This window comes from Heterodontus francisci, chromosome 2, assembly GCF_036365525.1.
Source record: "Heterodontus francisci isolate sHetFra1 chromosome 2, sHetFra1.hap1, whole genome shotgun sequence".
In the NCBI taxonomy this organism is placed as follows: Eukaryota; Metazoa; Chordata; class Chondrichthyes; order Heterodontiformes; family Heterodontidae; genus Heterodontus; species Heterodontus francisci.
This window is the reverse complement of record NC_090372.1, coordinates 175445430-175460099: the sequence shown is the minus strand read 5'-3', so window position 1 is coordinate 175460099 and position 14670 is coordinate 175445430. Positions and strand designations below refer to the sequence as shown.

At 40.4% G+C, this 14670-nt stretch overlaps 2 protein-coding genes across 14 annotated transcripts in view; one reads left to right on the top strand and one right to left on the bottom strand.

Moving 5' to 3' along the window:
* Positions 1 to 6211, top strand: part of abi1a (abl-interactor 1a) — a 117421-nt gene extending 111210 nt beyond the window's left edge. For all 12 annotated transcript variants that reach the window (XM_068013995.1, XM_068013956.1, XM_068014012.1 and 9 more), the window contains 2 exons: positions 1513 to 1698; positions 4662 to 6211. In XM_068013995.1, the coding sequence (XP_067870096.1) occupies positions 1513 to 1698; positions 4662 to 4837 (362 nt within the window). In that variant the 3' untranslated portion in view covers positions 4838 to 6211. The remainder of the gene's footprint in view (positions 1 to 1512; positions 1699 to 4661) is intronic.
* The window catches only part of pdss1 (prenyl (decaprenyl) diphosphate synthase, subunit 1), a 43646-nt gene continuing 34534 nt past the window's right edge, over positions 5559 to 14670 (bottom strand). The window contains exon 11 of one of the 2 annotated variants that reach the window (XM_068014023.1): positions 5559 to 6597. In XM_068014023.1, coding sequence (XP_067870124.1) covers positions 6457 to 6597 — 141 coding nt within the window. In that variant the 3' untranslated portion in view covers positions 5559 to 6456. The remainder of the gene's footprint in view (positions 6598 to 14670) is intronic. The other variant, XM_068014029.1, reaches the window with a different exon arrangement.

The window sequence follows — 14670 nt, the reverse complement described above, 5'->3', positions numbered from 1 at the left end:
AGCACTGACTTTCATCACTTATTGACGTGCAATATTCAGTTCCTGTTAGCATTTGAGTCAGGTGTATTTTGGTTCACTGGGTATCTCTGAACAAACCTATTAACATTTACCAGTATTTTTAAATCCTCAGGATTCTTCATTGGATTTTTCAAAATGTAGGTGAAAGTGGATAAACTTGTTTTCTGCATAATATTCAGATCAATACCTATTTGCATGCTTTCTATGTAGTAGAAGCCCTAGTTGAAAATTATCTTAATTAATGTGTAATATTTGACAAGTTAGGTATGTAATTTATAAAACCTGGTTGATTCAGGCGACCTATTTTCAGTGACAGTATGAAACTTAATTTGATTTTTGTGCTGTGGAAAGCTGACTTAATTAACTGGAGCCTGGCTTTCAGGAGGTGTGTTCTGCATATTGCATGTCTAATGAAGACCTTTAGTGGAAATTGTTGTATTTGTCATTCTGTGCATGTTTTAGAAGTGTGTATTAGTATAACTCTCCCTTGTTCATCTTGCTGTATAGTTTCTGCATTTGTGCAAATAATTTTTTTTAAGGTTTTATCAATGTAAAGTTGTGCAAAGTGTTGGTAGTCACCTCAAAGTATTAAAATCTAGGAATGCAAAGTTGCCACCTGCTGGAGAGTTTATTGCACATAGTGATTCTTGAACTTCATTCAAGTGGTAATATGCTGAATTCTACAACATGTTGGAAATGATTTTTTGATCATTGCTACATTTGGATGCAATTTATCTTAAGGTACCCAGTCTTACAGGTACAAATAAATGTTAGATTTTCTTTATTTCTAACACCTCCAGCAAAATTGCCAGCTTTCGGTCAAAAGTAAAAAAACATTCAGAATTTCTCCAGGAAATTTTGGGACTTCTGTACTTCAAATTTTAAATGACAACTTTCTCAAATGCATTTCCTTATAATATGAAATGCAGTGGATTTTTAAAGTTCAGTATATTTAATTCAATTACAGAATTACATTTTGCTTGCTTTGAATGATCTAAATTGGACCACATTAAGATTTAATCTAGATCTGTAGAAGAGTTCACAAAATTAATTTTGTATTTGTGTTGTGAATTGATGGTTATAATTCCATGCAGAAGAGGGTTAAAATTTCATTGAGCAAAGTTTTATTTTAGTTCCTACAGGATAACTTTAATTTTAAGCAATCTTTGAACAAGATTTTTGGTTTTACTGAAATAAGATACATCAAATTATTAATTCCCGATTGGGAAGGCTGTTCGTATTTAACTAAGACAGCTTGAAATAAAAGGATCTTTGTGCAGATCTCTTCATTTCATTTAGAAGTTATGACTAACTTGGCTCAGCATGGTCTGAAACATCTCATAAATATTCTGCCTATCTGCATGGTTTCTTTTAAAAGCCTGCAATACAAAATGCATGTGAAATTAATTTTTTATTGAATATTTATTGCATAAAAACTTAAATTTGTCTTTACTAAATATTTGATTACACTAATAAATTTGCAAACCGTTTCAGTTGCTGATAGTCCAACCCCACCACCACCACCACCACCAGATGATTTACCTATGTTTGATGAATCCCCACCTCCACCTCCCCCACCCCCTGTGGACTATGAGGATGAAGAAGCAGCAGTCGTGCAATACAATGACCCATACGCTGATTCAGACCCTCAATGGGCACCAAAGATTTATTTAGAAAAAGGTAAGACGTTGAGTTATTTTGAGGGAGGGAAGAAAAAACATGCATGTTCGGTTTAACCTAATAAACTTGACTGAAGCTGGGAGGAAGTACAGTTCTGATTTCCAGGTTGCCAGGCTGAAACAAAAATTACCAACTTTATTATTTGTAGCAGAGGATTTATGCTCATGATTCAGGGTTTTACTTGCAACCCATCTTCCCTTTACATGGACAAGCTGCTCCATATTCCTCTGGGCCTTCATCTGAATTTTCAGGGGTGACCAGATAGATAAAAGATTATGAAAGGTGATGTAATTAACAATAGTTTACACATTAGTTAGATGGTATTCAGAGGGCATGGCACAAATTTAAGATAATCACAAAAGCATGAAAGGGTTTTTAAAATTAAAACATCTAAAGAGGGTGGTTAGAATATGGATTCTCTGCTGCAAACCCTTTTTGAAAGTGAGGATAAAGTAGGTGGCATGTGGAGAGAAAAAAGTGTAAACTCTAGCTAAATAGCCTGTTTGTATGTACTGTGATTCAGCTCATTTGCACATCTTTGCCATTTTTGGCCTTGATAAACTAGTAGAATGGCTTCCAATACTGAAACTTCAATCTGCACTTCTCCAAAGGATGGCTGTCACGTTTTAAAAAGCTGGCCCAGCAGCAGCATCGTGGTAACACGAGGCTGGATTGGATCTTGTCTGAGAATCGCATCAGACTCTCCGGATCTGTATAAATGAGTATTCTTGTCATGGATTCCATCAACTTCGGCTTAAAACAAGAGTACAATCTGCATTCACACCACTCAGTTACTCGAGGGACAGAATTATAGATGACTGGGAGATGGCAAGCAGCAGAGTGAAAGTTTTTTGTTTTTATGTAAACTTTTTTGATTGAGGTACATCATATCTTGCCATAAAAATTGAGGTCTGGCTCAAGTCCCTTTAGCTCTTGTACTGATACAAATAAAGTGGTAGATGTTTGATGTATGGAAATTTAGATGTTAAGACAACACTTGATGTGTGAATGTTAAGGCAATTGGTAATTGAATAGCTGTGTAGGAGGCTAGGGGACAAAGCTACAGCTAAATGTTTTCTGGAGTGGTGGGATGTGGATGGTATGTTGCAAATGTTACTTTGTGTCTTCTATTTATTTAAAGGATTTGAAGAATAATACTGAAGCTTTGTCAAATTAAGGGTCATGGTAAAATGTAAAAGTGCAGAGATTGCAAGATAACATTGGTTAGCAGAGTGGGCAGATAGAATATACAGTTCAATGGAGAGAAATTTAAAAAATCCATTTTAGTATTAAAGTCAAAGTATATCGTAAATGGTTGGACAGACAAAAAAATATACAGGTGCAGATAAATATTTAAATATGAGCATTCAGGTATAAAGGCTAATGCAATTGTTTTTTAAATGGGGCCATTGAATATAAAAACAAGGTTAGGGCTAGAGGCCTGCTTTAGGTTGGGAAAAAGAACTCGACCTAAACCACAGCAGGCCTGAGCCTGACCATCCCTTTACTTACCTTCCTGACATCGAACCTGCGGCGCATGCGCGAGATGTCAGTGATGTCACTTGCTCACTGCGCAGCCTCCGTTTTGTCCCGGACTCCCAGCTCATAAGTTTTTAATTTCAATACTTACCAGCAGAGCACTTACCGTGTGTGTCCAGCTCGACCCGATCTGGACTCTGCCCGAAAACTGGCCCCGGAAGACCGGCCCGACCTGATCCGAGCCTGACACATGTCGTCTGGTCCCAGTCGGGTAGCAGGCCTCTAGTTAGGGCTACTAGAGTATTATATGCAATTCTGTGCCGTTATAGAAAGAACTTTCAGAGCCATTGAAGGGGTAAAGATTCATAAGAATTATGCCATAAATGAGGAAAGGATTGATTTTTTTTTAAAACAGTGAAGATCAAGGGATCTTAACTTCCAAAATTTAGCCAAGGTTTTCAGGTAAATAGTGAAAAAATGTTCTTACTGGTTAGCAAATCAGTAATATGGCTGAGAACAAATGGGTAAGTTAGATTTTTGTCTCAGTGTCATTAGGACAAGGAATGCTTTTACTACAAATTGAGGCAGAAATAAAGACTATTAAAATAGAACTGTGTGGGTCATTGACAAGGAAGCAATAAAAAGGATCCAGGGAAAGAGTAGGAAAAATGGAATTGGGGTGCATGGCTCCAGTTGAAGAAATGGCACTGGGATAAACATGATGGCTGACTGGTTTCCTGCATTGTAATTTTAAAGATTCTTTTAACTTGTAGAACACTTGTGGCATCTTTTTAATGTAGATGACGGGCTCTTGCATGGAACATGTAATTCTCATGGTCTATTTGAGGGGCTGAATGGCCTACTCCTGTTCCTATCTTATGTTCTGTGCATATTTAGACTACATTCAGGTCAGAAGTAACAGGCTTTCTCTGCAACCAGCTTTTATGGAGTACTTGGGTTTCTTTATCATTTCCCTTCATATATATTTTAAAACATTGAGGTTTTCTCGTTTCTTTTCCTTTAGTGTTTTTTGTTTGGAGTTTTATGGGTTCTTTTTTTTTCTTCCTGTTCACCCTTCTGTCCTCTACTAAAATGGTATTATGGTAAATCTGCACTGATGGCAGCTGTCTGATACCTAAGCCAAGTAGCAATTATTGAGAGTTTAGGTAATTAAACATTGTATTTGCCTGATAATTGTGCATCTAATGCAAGGATTCTTATTTCTTTTGTCTTTACAACCAAAATGAGCTGATAAGAGTAAACAGACAAGAGTCCATCACTAAAACAGTTACAAATCTAGCTTTCTAAAATTACTTGGGCTGTTTCATATTATGGTACAAAACAACCTTTTAAATAACAGCTTTTAAATCTATTCAAGCAGTTTTACTAGACAAATTATACTCTTGGGTTTGAGTTTATTGGTAGTTTTGTAAAGATATATGTGAAACATGTTCTCATGTGCTGTGGCTTTTTTTTTTAAACAGTTGTGGCAATATATGACTACTCAAAGGATAAAGATGATGAGTTGTCCTTCTTGGAGGGTTCAATCATTTATGTGATAAAGAAGAATGATGATGGCTGGTATGAAGGGATCATCAATGGAATTACTGGTTTGTTTCCTGGAAATTATGTGGAGCCCATCATGCACTATGCAGATTGAAGCAAATGAGCTGCTTCTTCAAGCTTTCTTTAATCATCAGTCTAAGTACTTTGGGTGTGGGTTAATTGGGGGAGGATTAAAGGTCTTTCAAGGGTGCCATTACTTTTGAGCTCAGCATGGAAACTGACATGATTAGACTGAAAATACAACGAAAGTTCAGACTGGCACAATAAGGGTGAAAGTGCAAGTGCTGGTCAAATTTTAAGACTGCGGTCATTCCTAAAATACAACTAGTGCTTGTTGATAGCATGCATAAAAATACACAAATTTATGTATTGTAGCCGATCCATTTTTAACCTAAAATGCTTCCAATATGTTGTACTTTTTCAGTTAATCTGTGAGCACTCACTAAATTGTAATCTCATGAACTGTCACATGAGTCTATAAAGAAAATTTGTGGATGAGGATTGGGTGTCTTATCAAAGTACATGTTGTTGATTTGTACTTAACATTTTATATGGATAAAATTTACATAATGGAAAAATCATTTGTAGTCACAAAGTGAACCCAAGTGTAGTCTGGTATGTTGTCAGTTCATTTGTACAGTGGAAATTGTCTGGATAATTGGCTTTGTATAGTCCTAGTAAATTTTATTGAATAATTTACTAACCTTTAGAATATTAATCCATTTAACAATTTGAATTAGCTATGTTCTAAACTAGATACAGGCAATTCTACTGTACAACAGTTTCTCGAAGCAATTTTGCTTTCAGACATCTTGTGGCTCAGGCCTGATTGTCTTCCAAAGCAAATCGGAAAGCATCAAAGTATCATTTGTTTCAAGGGGTTATTAAATTCCTTACAGTAAATGTATTTAAAACTACAGTTGCTGACCTGAAAGGCCCCCAAACTTCATAAAGTCAGTCTTCAGCTGTGTTTCTCCTATGTTTAATTATTCTTTGTAATTCATGCTTCAAGTGGTGAAGCTAATAAGAAACCAAGGATCTATCCTACATTGTAAATTAATTTGATATAAAATGGGAGCAAAAATAGGCATATCTTGGTACTAATGGGGATAAGGAAGGCAATAATGCAGTGCCCTGTTTGAAGGTATTAAAATTTCTTGCATTACACTTTTTTAATATTGTAGAAGCAGTGCTCTGGTCTAGCAAGATTGTGTACAAACAAAGTTAAATTTATTTGCATTAAAAGATGTCCACTTTAAAGGGGCACATTGTGGGGCCATACATGTAATACTGAGGTTTTCTTATTAACTTCTGCCTTATGATTGTAAGAAGCTTTAACATTGACTTCATTTTCTTCAACCGTTAAAATTGAAAATGCATTCCTTTAATTTGTATATAACCTGTTACAATTGTATGTACAGCCTTTTATAATAAATCATTCAGTATATAAAAAGTTACTTCACATGGACACCTAGTAAAGATTTTTTTATAAATGGAGTTGTACAGTGGTCAAGTTAGGCCATGGTTGCATCAATAACATTGAAGACAGACCAAGGCTAAATGTATCATAGGCTTTATGTGCATGGTTAATCCAAAATGTAAACAAAATTCCCAATGTTCTGGATTTCAACTTGGAATTCTTGATCCCGGTTGAACATAGTTTTGTTTGCAGTTTCAATAGCTGCCTGAAGACAAGTGTGGAGACATTTAGTCTTACTTGTTCCGAGTTAATACAATTTCTGCAAGTTGAATCAAAGCATCTCTTTCTGGTGAAGGATGTAGCAAAGAAATCTGTCTAATGGCTTCTTGACAGTATTGATGTGCAAGGTAGCATGTTTGTTGAACACCGTCACTCTAAATGAAAACAGAAACTCTAATTGACTACTGCTTTAACCAGGTTAACAATTATTAAATGCATTAGGATTTAGTGGTGCGACTGAGCCACCCAGTGTATATTTTGTGCCCTTACTACCCTCAATGCTTCTTCCAATTGGTGTTCAACATGGAGAAGCACTGATTCATTAGCTGAGGGTGGGATGGGGTAGTAGGTGATAATCAGCAGTAGGTTTCCTTGACCATGTTTGACTCCAGACCCCATAAAGTCTCATAGCATCAGCCTGTCTTCCAAGGCAATTCCCTCCCAAGTATATATCATTGTGCTGCCATGTCTAGTGGGTCTGTTCTGCCAGTGGGACAGGACATACCCAGTGATGGCAGTGTCTGCAAGGTATGATTCCATGACGGTCAGGCTATTGCTTGACTAGTCTATGGGACAGCTCTCCCACCTTTGCCACAAGCACCACAGGATGTTAGTATGGAAGACATTGCAGGGTCAATGAGACTGGGTTCACCCTTGTTTCCAGTGCCTAGGTCGATGCCAGGTGGTTTGTCTGGTTTCATTCCTTTAGATTTTGCAGCAGTTAGATACAACCGAGTGGCTTGCTATACCATTGCAGAGGGCAGTTAAGAGTCAACCACATTGCTATGGGGCCAGAGTCATACGTAGGTTGACCAGGTGAGGATGGCAGATTTCCTTCTCTAAAAAGGACATGTAAAAACCCATCTGGTTCATTAAACAATGGTTTCATGATCACCAGTAGCCGAGCTTTTTAATTTGATTAATTAATTCAAATTCCATCATCTGGCATGGTGGGTTTCAAACCCATGTCCCCAAAGCATTAGCCTGGGGCTTTGGATTACTAATGACATTATTACTACACTCAACAGCACTGTTGGTGTACCTCCACCCTAAGGACTACAGCAGTTCAAGGTGGCAGATTATCACCATCTTCAAGAGCAATTAGGGATGTGCAATAAATACTGGTCTTGCACTGCCCATATCTCACAAAAAGTAGTACTTGGTTTAGAAGTGCCCAGTGTGTGGCTGGTGGTTAATAGATTTTAGGCAAATTACTTTTACAAAGACTCCAAGTAAAAGGTTGCTGACTCTGTCCTAACCCATTCTCCACCCAGGGCAACAGATTGACTCCAATTCCATGTACTAATTTTATCCAGCAGTCTCTTCTGGAAGCTTGTCTGCCTCTGGCTGACAACACAAATGACAGACACTCCCTTACCTGAGATTTACCTCTTAATTTGGTTCATTTGACATAACTTGCCCTTCATATTCATGCTGGCTTTCTGATCAGTTCATATGTTTGTGCTCACTGTCTTATTATCCTGTAATTATATGTACTTTAGCCACACTGCACCAGTGATGAAGGGGTTGGATATAGAGACCAGTGGCAATGATCAAGCAAACTGCTCAGTTCTGTAGTGTTTAGCTTTAAATATTGCTGCTACATCTATCCAGGCAAGTAGTTCTGGCAGAAACCAAACTTAGTGATGTGTAGGTTGATGTCACATGACTGAACACCACTTATGATTGAGGAGCAATATCTGAGCACTTCACGTCCATTGTGGCAAGGTGGTAATTCTACAAACATTTTTTTAAAAAGGGATATGCAACATTTCTCTTCACACCATTAAAAGTGACAATTATACAGTCCTTCAACTGGTTGGGGGGGGGGGGGAGAAGGAGGGGAAGAAAAGAGATCGAAGGGGGTACTTCCTTGTGTTGGTCTCCTCAGGCCCAACATATCCAGTTTGCTACCCATGCTCTTCTAAACTTGATAGTGATGTCCCCACCAGTGTAAATTCCCTCAGAAGTTGCTTCATTAGTTTTCAACGGAGTATTGATGTATTTTATTTGATGGGGAAAGGGATGGTAGGGTGATCAGGTTTTCTGAACCTCAGCTGGGCCACTAACATCCGTATTGCTGTTTCTCTTTTCTGTCTCCCGGCTTCCCTCACCCATCTGTCCCAAATTGGTCCATGTTGCCAGTGGGAGGATAGTGGATGCTGGAATCTGGGATGTTAGGCTTGTCTTATATTTAGTATTTAGCTATGGGCCAGCTCGAGCACCAGGTCTCAGATGGAACAAGGATCTGAGTTAGTTGAGTGATTACCTTGGTCTCAACTCTGGTAACAAGCCAGGCATAATATTAAATTCAGTTTCACAATTTGCCAGATTCAGTCTCGGGAACAGTCGAGAATGACTAAGAAACCATAGTCAAAGTTTAAGGACACAGTAATGTTATAGAAATTTAGGGCTAGTTTTCATCAACTTGAATAGATCCCCTTAAACTGCTAGAAAATTTAACTTCATTGAATACAGGTCATGGGAGTTTGGTCAATCTTTGATATACCATTTCAGTTCCTGTAATTACTAGATGTAGAAACAAATCAGATTAATGGTTGGTAGAGTCCTAAAGGACATAGCTGCCAGATTGGCTCTCTGGCATACAGTGAAGGAAAAATCTACTTTGACTCCCATCGTCATCAATCTCCTTGTTGCAGATGCATCTGTCCATGATAGTGTTGATAGGAGTGACCACCGCACCATCCTTGGAGACTAGGCTCTGTCTTCACCCTGAGGGTACCCACCATGTTGTATGGCACTACCACTGTGCTCAGTGGGCTAGATTTCAAACAGATCCAACTGGGCATCCATGAGGTTTTGTGGACCATCAACAGAATTGTATTCAACCACAATCTAACCTTATGGCCTGGCATATCTACCATTACCATCAAGCTGGCGGACCAACCCTGGTTCAATGAGTGCAGGAGGGAGGGCATGGCAAGAGCAGCACCAGGCATATCTAAAAAGGTGGTGTCACCCTGGTGAAGCTACAGCACAGGACCTTGCATCGCAAACAGCAGAAGCAGCATGCAATAGACAGGGCTAAGCGATTCCACAACCAACAGATCAGACCTAAGCTCTGCAGTCCTGCCACAACCAGTCATGAATGGTGGTGGACAATTAAACACTTAACAGGAGGAGGCTCCACAAACATCCCCATCCTCAATGATGGAGGAGCCCAGCACATCAGTGCAAAAGACAAGGCTGAAACATTTTCATCCATCTTCAGCCAGAAGTGCCAAGTGGATGATCCATCTTGCCCTCCTTCTGAAGTCCCCAGCACCACAGTTGCCAGTCTTCAGCCAATCCGATTCACTCTGATAAACAGCTGAAGGCACTGGATACTGCAAAGGCTATGGGTCCTGACAACATTCTGGCAATAGTACTGAAGATTTGTGCTCCAGAACTAGCGGCGCCCCCAGCCAAGTTGTTCCAGTATAGCAACAACACTGGTATCTACCTGGCAACGTGTAAGACTGCCCAGGTATGTCCTGTGCACAAAAAGGTAATGTCAGGGCCCATAGCCTTTGCAGTAGCCAGTGCCTTCAGCCATAAAGGACTGCAAGTCACAAAAAGAAACCTGACCCGAACCAGACAACCACGTCGGACCCAAGCTGGAGCCTAGTCTCTCCATTTTCCACCCGACCCGACCAACTCCCAATCTTCAGGAAGCTACAGCATGAGCATGATGACATCATAGACGCTCACTGTGCAGACTCGAGTTTCCCTGCTTGGCGTCCCGGACTCGCAGCTCAGGGAAGTTTTTAAAAAAACTTTTAACACTTACCTGCAATTCTTGCTGTGTCTCCGACCCGACCTGAACCCGAGATATCGTCGGGTTCAGTTCAGCTAGCAGACCTTTATTCAGCTGTTCCTTCATCACGTGGAGTGAACTGGATTGGCTGAAGACTGGCATTCATGATGCTGGGGACCTCAGGAGGAGGCAGAGATGAATCATCCACTCAGCACTTCTAGCTGAAGATGGATGCAAAATGCCTTCACTGGGCACTGATATGCTGGGCTCCCCCATTGTTAAGGATGGGGGTATTGTGGAGCCTTCTCCTGGTAGATGTTTAATTGTCCATCACCATTCATAACCGGATGGGGCAGGAATGCAGAGCTTAGATCTGACTAATCGGTTGTGGGATTACTTAGTCCTGTCCATTACATTGCTACTTCTGCTGTTTGGCATACAAGTAGTCCTGTATTGTAACTTCACCAGACTGACCTCATTTTTAGGTATGCCTGGTACTGTTCCTGACATGCCCTCCTGCACTCTTCAATGAATCAGGCTTGTTCCCCCAGCTTAATGGTAATAGTAGAGTGGGGGGAAATGCCAGGCCATGAGGTTACAGATTGTGGTTGAATACAATTCTGCTGTTGCTGATGCCCAGTTGCTAGATCTGCTCAATTTCTCTCATTTAGTACAGTGGAAGTGCCACACAACCCTGGAGGGTATCCTCAATGTGATAACAGGACTTCGTCTCCAAGGACTGTGTGGTGATCACTCCTACCAATACTGCCATACATCTGCAACAGGTAAATTGGTGAGGATGAGGCAAGTATAGAGTGAGAATTATACAGCACAGAAACAGGCCCTTTGGCCCATCGTGTCTGTACCGGCCATCAAGCACCAATCTATTCTAATCCCATTTTCCAGCACTTGACCCATAGCCTTGTATGCTATGGCATTTCAAGTGCACATCTAAATACTTAAATGTTGAGTGTTCCTGCCTCTACCACCCCTTCAGGTAGTGAGTTCTAGATTCCAACCACCCTCTGGGTGAAAAAGTTTTTCCTCAAATCCCCTCTAAACCTCCTGCCCCTTACCTTAAATCCAGGCCGCCTGGTTATTGATCCCTCTGCTAAGGGAAAAAGTTTCTTCCTATCAATGCCCCTCAATTTTGTATACCTCAATCAGGTCCCCCCTCAGTCTTCTCTGCTCTAAGGAAAACCAACCCTAGCTTATCCAGTCTCTCTTCATAGCTGAGATGCTCCAGCTCAGGCAACATCCTGGGGAATCTCCTCTGCACTCTCTCCAGTGCAATCACATCCTTCCTATAGTGTGGTGCCCAGAACTGTATACAGTACTCCAGCTGTAGCCTCACTAGCATTTTATACAGCTCCATCATAACCTCCCTGCTCTTAAATGCTATGCCTTCCTAACCACCTTATCTATCTGTGCTGCTGCCTTCAGTGATCTATGGACAAATACACAAAGCTCCCTCTACTTCCTATGGTCCTACTATCCATTGTATATTCCCTTGCCTGGTTAGTCCTCCCAAAATGCATCACCTCACACACCTCAGGATTAAATTCCATTTGCCACTGCTCTTCCCATCTATATCGTTCTGTAATCTAAGACTTTCCTCCTCACGATTTACAACAGCACCAATTTTTGTGTCATCGGCGAACTTACTGATCATACCTCCTATATTCACGTCTAAATTATTAATGTACACTACAAACAGTAAGGGTCCCAGCACCGATCCCTGTGGTACACCACTAGTCACAGGCTTCCAATTGCAGAAACAACCCTTGACCATCACCCTCTGCCTCCTGCCACTAAGCCAATTTTGGATCCAATTTGCTAAATTGCCCTGGATCGCATGGGCTCTTACCTTCTTGACCAATCTCCCATGCGGGACCTTATCAAAAGCCTTACTGAAGTCCATGTAGACTACATCAACTGCTTTACCCTCATCTACACACCTAGTCACCTCCTCTAAAAATTCAATCACATTTGTTAGACATGATCTCCCCCTGACAAAGCCATGCTGATTATCCTTGATTAATCCTGTCCGTCAATGTTTTCCCTACCACTGATGTTAGACTCTGGCCTATAATTACCTGGTTTATCCCTGCTACTACTCTTGAACAATGGTACCACATTCGCTGTCCTCCAGACCTCTGGCACTTCACCTGTGGCCAGAGAGGATTTGAAAAAGTGCGTCAGAGCCTCTGCAATCTCCTCCCTTGCCTCACATAGCAACCTGGGTTACTTCTAATCTGGGCCTGGGGATTTATCCACTTTTAAGCCCACTAAAGCCACCAATACCTCCTCCCTTTCAATGCTAATTTGTTCAAGTATCTCACAATCCCCCTCACTGATCTCTACACCTACATCGTCCTTCTCCATAGTGAACACAGATGAAAAGTAATCATCTAAAACCTCACCTATGTCCTCTGGCTCCACACACACATGGCCACTTTGGTCCCTAATGGGCCCTGCTCTTTCCCTGGTTATCCTCTTGCCCTTAATATACTTATAAAATGCCTTGGGATTTTCCTTTATCTTACCCGCCAGTGTTTTTTCATGCCCCTCTTCATAGGTTTTTCCCTCTTCTAGGTTCCCTCACCACCTGCCGCAGACCCAGTCTAGCAGCTTTGTCTTTTAGGACTCTGTTGCTAGTGGTGCTACCAAGCCACTCTTGATAATGGACAATCAAGTCCCCCACTCAAAGTACATTTTGTGCCTTAGCTACTTTTAGCACTTCTTCCAATTGGTGTTCAACATGGAGAAGTACTGATTCATCAGTCAAGGGGTGGGGGCTGTGACAGGTTGCAATCAGAAAGAGGTTTCCTTGCCCATGTTTGACCTGATGCCATGAGACTTCATGGGGTCTGGAATCAATGTTGAAGACACCCAGGGCAACTCCCTCCTGACTGTATACTACTGTGCCGCCACTCTGGTGGGTCTGTCCTGCTGGTGAGATAGGACATAGCCAGGGATGGTGATGGTGATCTCTGGCACACTGACTTAGCAAATTGCCCAATGTCTGGTAGAATGTATAATTTGTATATATAATACAAAATACATATTGAATTCATCAATAAACAATTAAAATAGACCAAACTCTAATCACTTTTTTGACTTGATAATTGTTTAACGCCATCGAGTTTGTTTTAAACTTGTGTAGAATTAAGAATATTTTGGCTATGATTTTAAAATAAGCTAGCACATCTGAATAAATTGTCTCAGCTAAATTAGAAACAATGGTCACAACCATAAAACCCATTTCTCAAACTAAAGGCATCTATAATGTTGTAGCTGTACCATTGGAACAGGTTTATTTAGAGCAAGATGTTAATTAAAATAATCATTTGAAACTGTAAAGTGCAACATAATTAGCTTTACATCCCCACAATAAAAACACAGCTCTTACTTTCCTTGACAATGAGACTTTTTAAAGTTAATGCAATCCAACTGGAAAAGGTTGGGAGCCACAGGTTGCAGACCCCTGGGTTAGGATGTAGGGATAAGGGATATGCACTCATTGTCAGGGTGTGATTAGATGTTCCCCAGCAATCTGCACTGGGGCCTCAACTTATGACTCTCTCCAAGTTATTTATTAATATAGAGCAGCAGATCCAAGTATGCTAGTGACACAATAAATAGCCTAGATGGAAGCACAGTGTTGCAAAAGAACATTGATAGATTACGTGAGTAGTCAAAACAGATTGGAGTTCAATTTGGGGAAGTGAGGCCATCCACTTTAAAAAGAAAATTCTAAATGGTGAGAAACTAGGAACTGGAAGGACAGATTTAGGGATTCAAGTACAGAAATCACTCAAAGCTAGTCAAGTACAAAAATGTTTTAAAGCCAAAGCCATTGGAATGTTTGAAACTTGATGAGATGCTGAGAAAGGCCCTTAATATTCCAATGTCTTGTGTAAAGATGATTAGCAGTTGTAAACAACCCACTCATGCTTATGTGACAAGGTTCTTTATATACAGGGGCTTTATTAACTCATGAATTTAGAGTTTAGAAGAATGAGAAGTGATCTCATTGAAGCATACAAAATTCTTATAGGGCTCGAGAGGGTGGATGCAGGAAGGATGTTTACCCTGTTGGAGGGTCTAGAACTAGGGTACACACTCAGTATAAGAGGTAGGCAATTTAGGACTGAAAGGAGGAGAGATTTCTTCAGAGGGTGGTGAATCTGGAATTCTCTACACCAGAGGGCCGTGGAGGCTCCGTCAATGAGTATGTTCAAGACTGATTTCTAGATATTGAAGATAAAGGGATATGAGGATAGTGCAGGAAAATGGTGTTGAGGTATTAGATCAGCCACGATCTATTTGAATGGTGGAGCGGGCTCGAGGGGCCAAATGGCCAACTCCTGCTCCTATTTCTTATGAATCTTTGTAAATATCTCCAACATGAATCCATGAGGTTTCTTCCTTCTACCCGAGAACAAGGTAATATTTTCTCTTGTTTGTA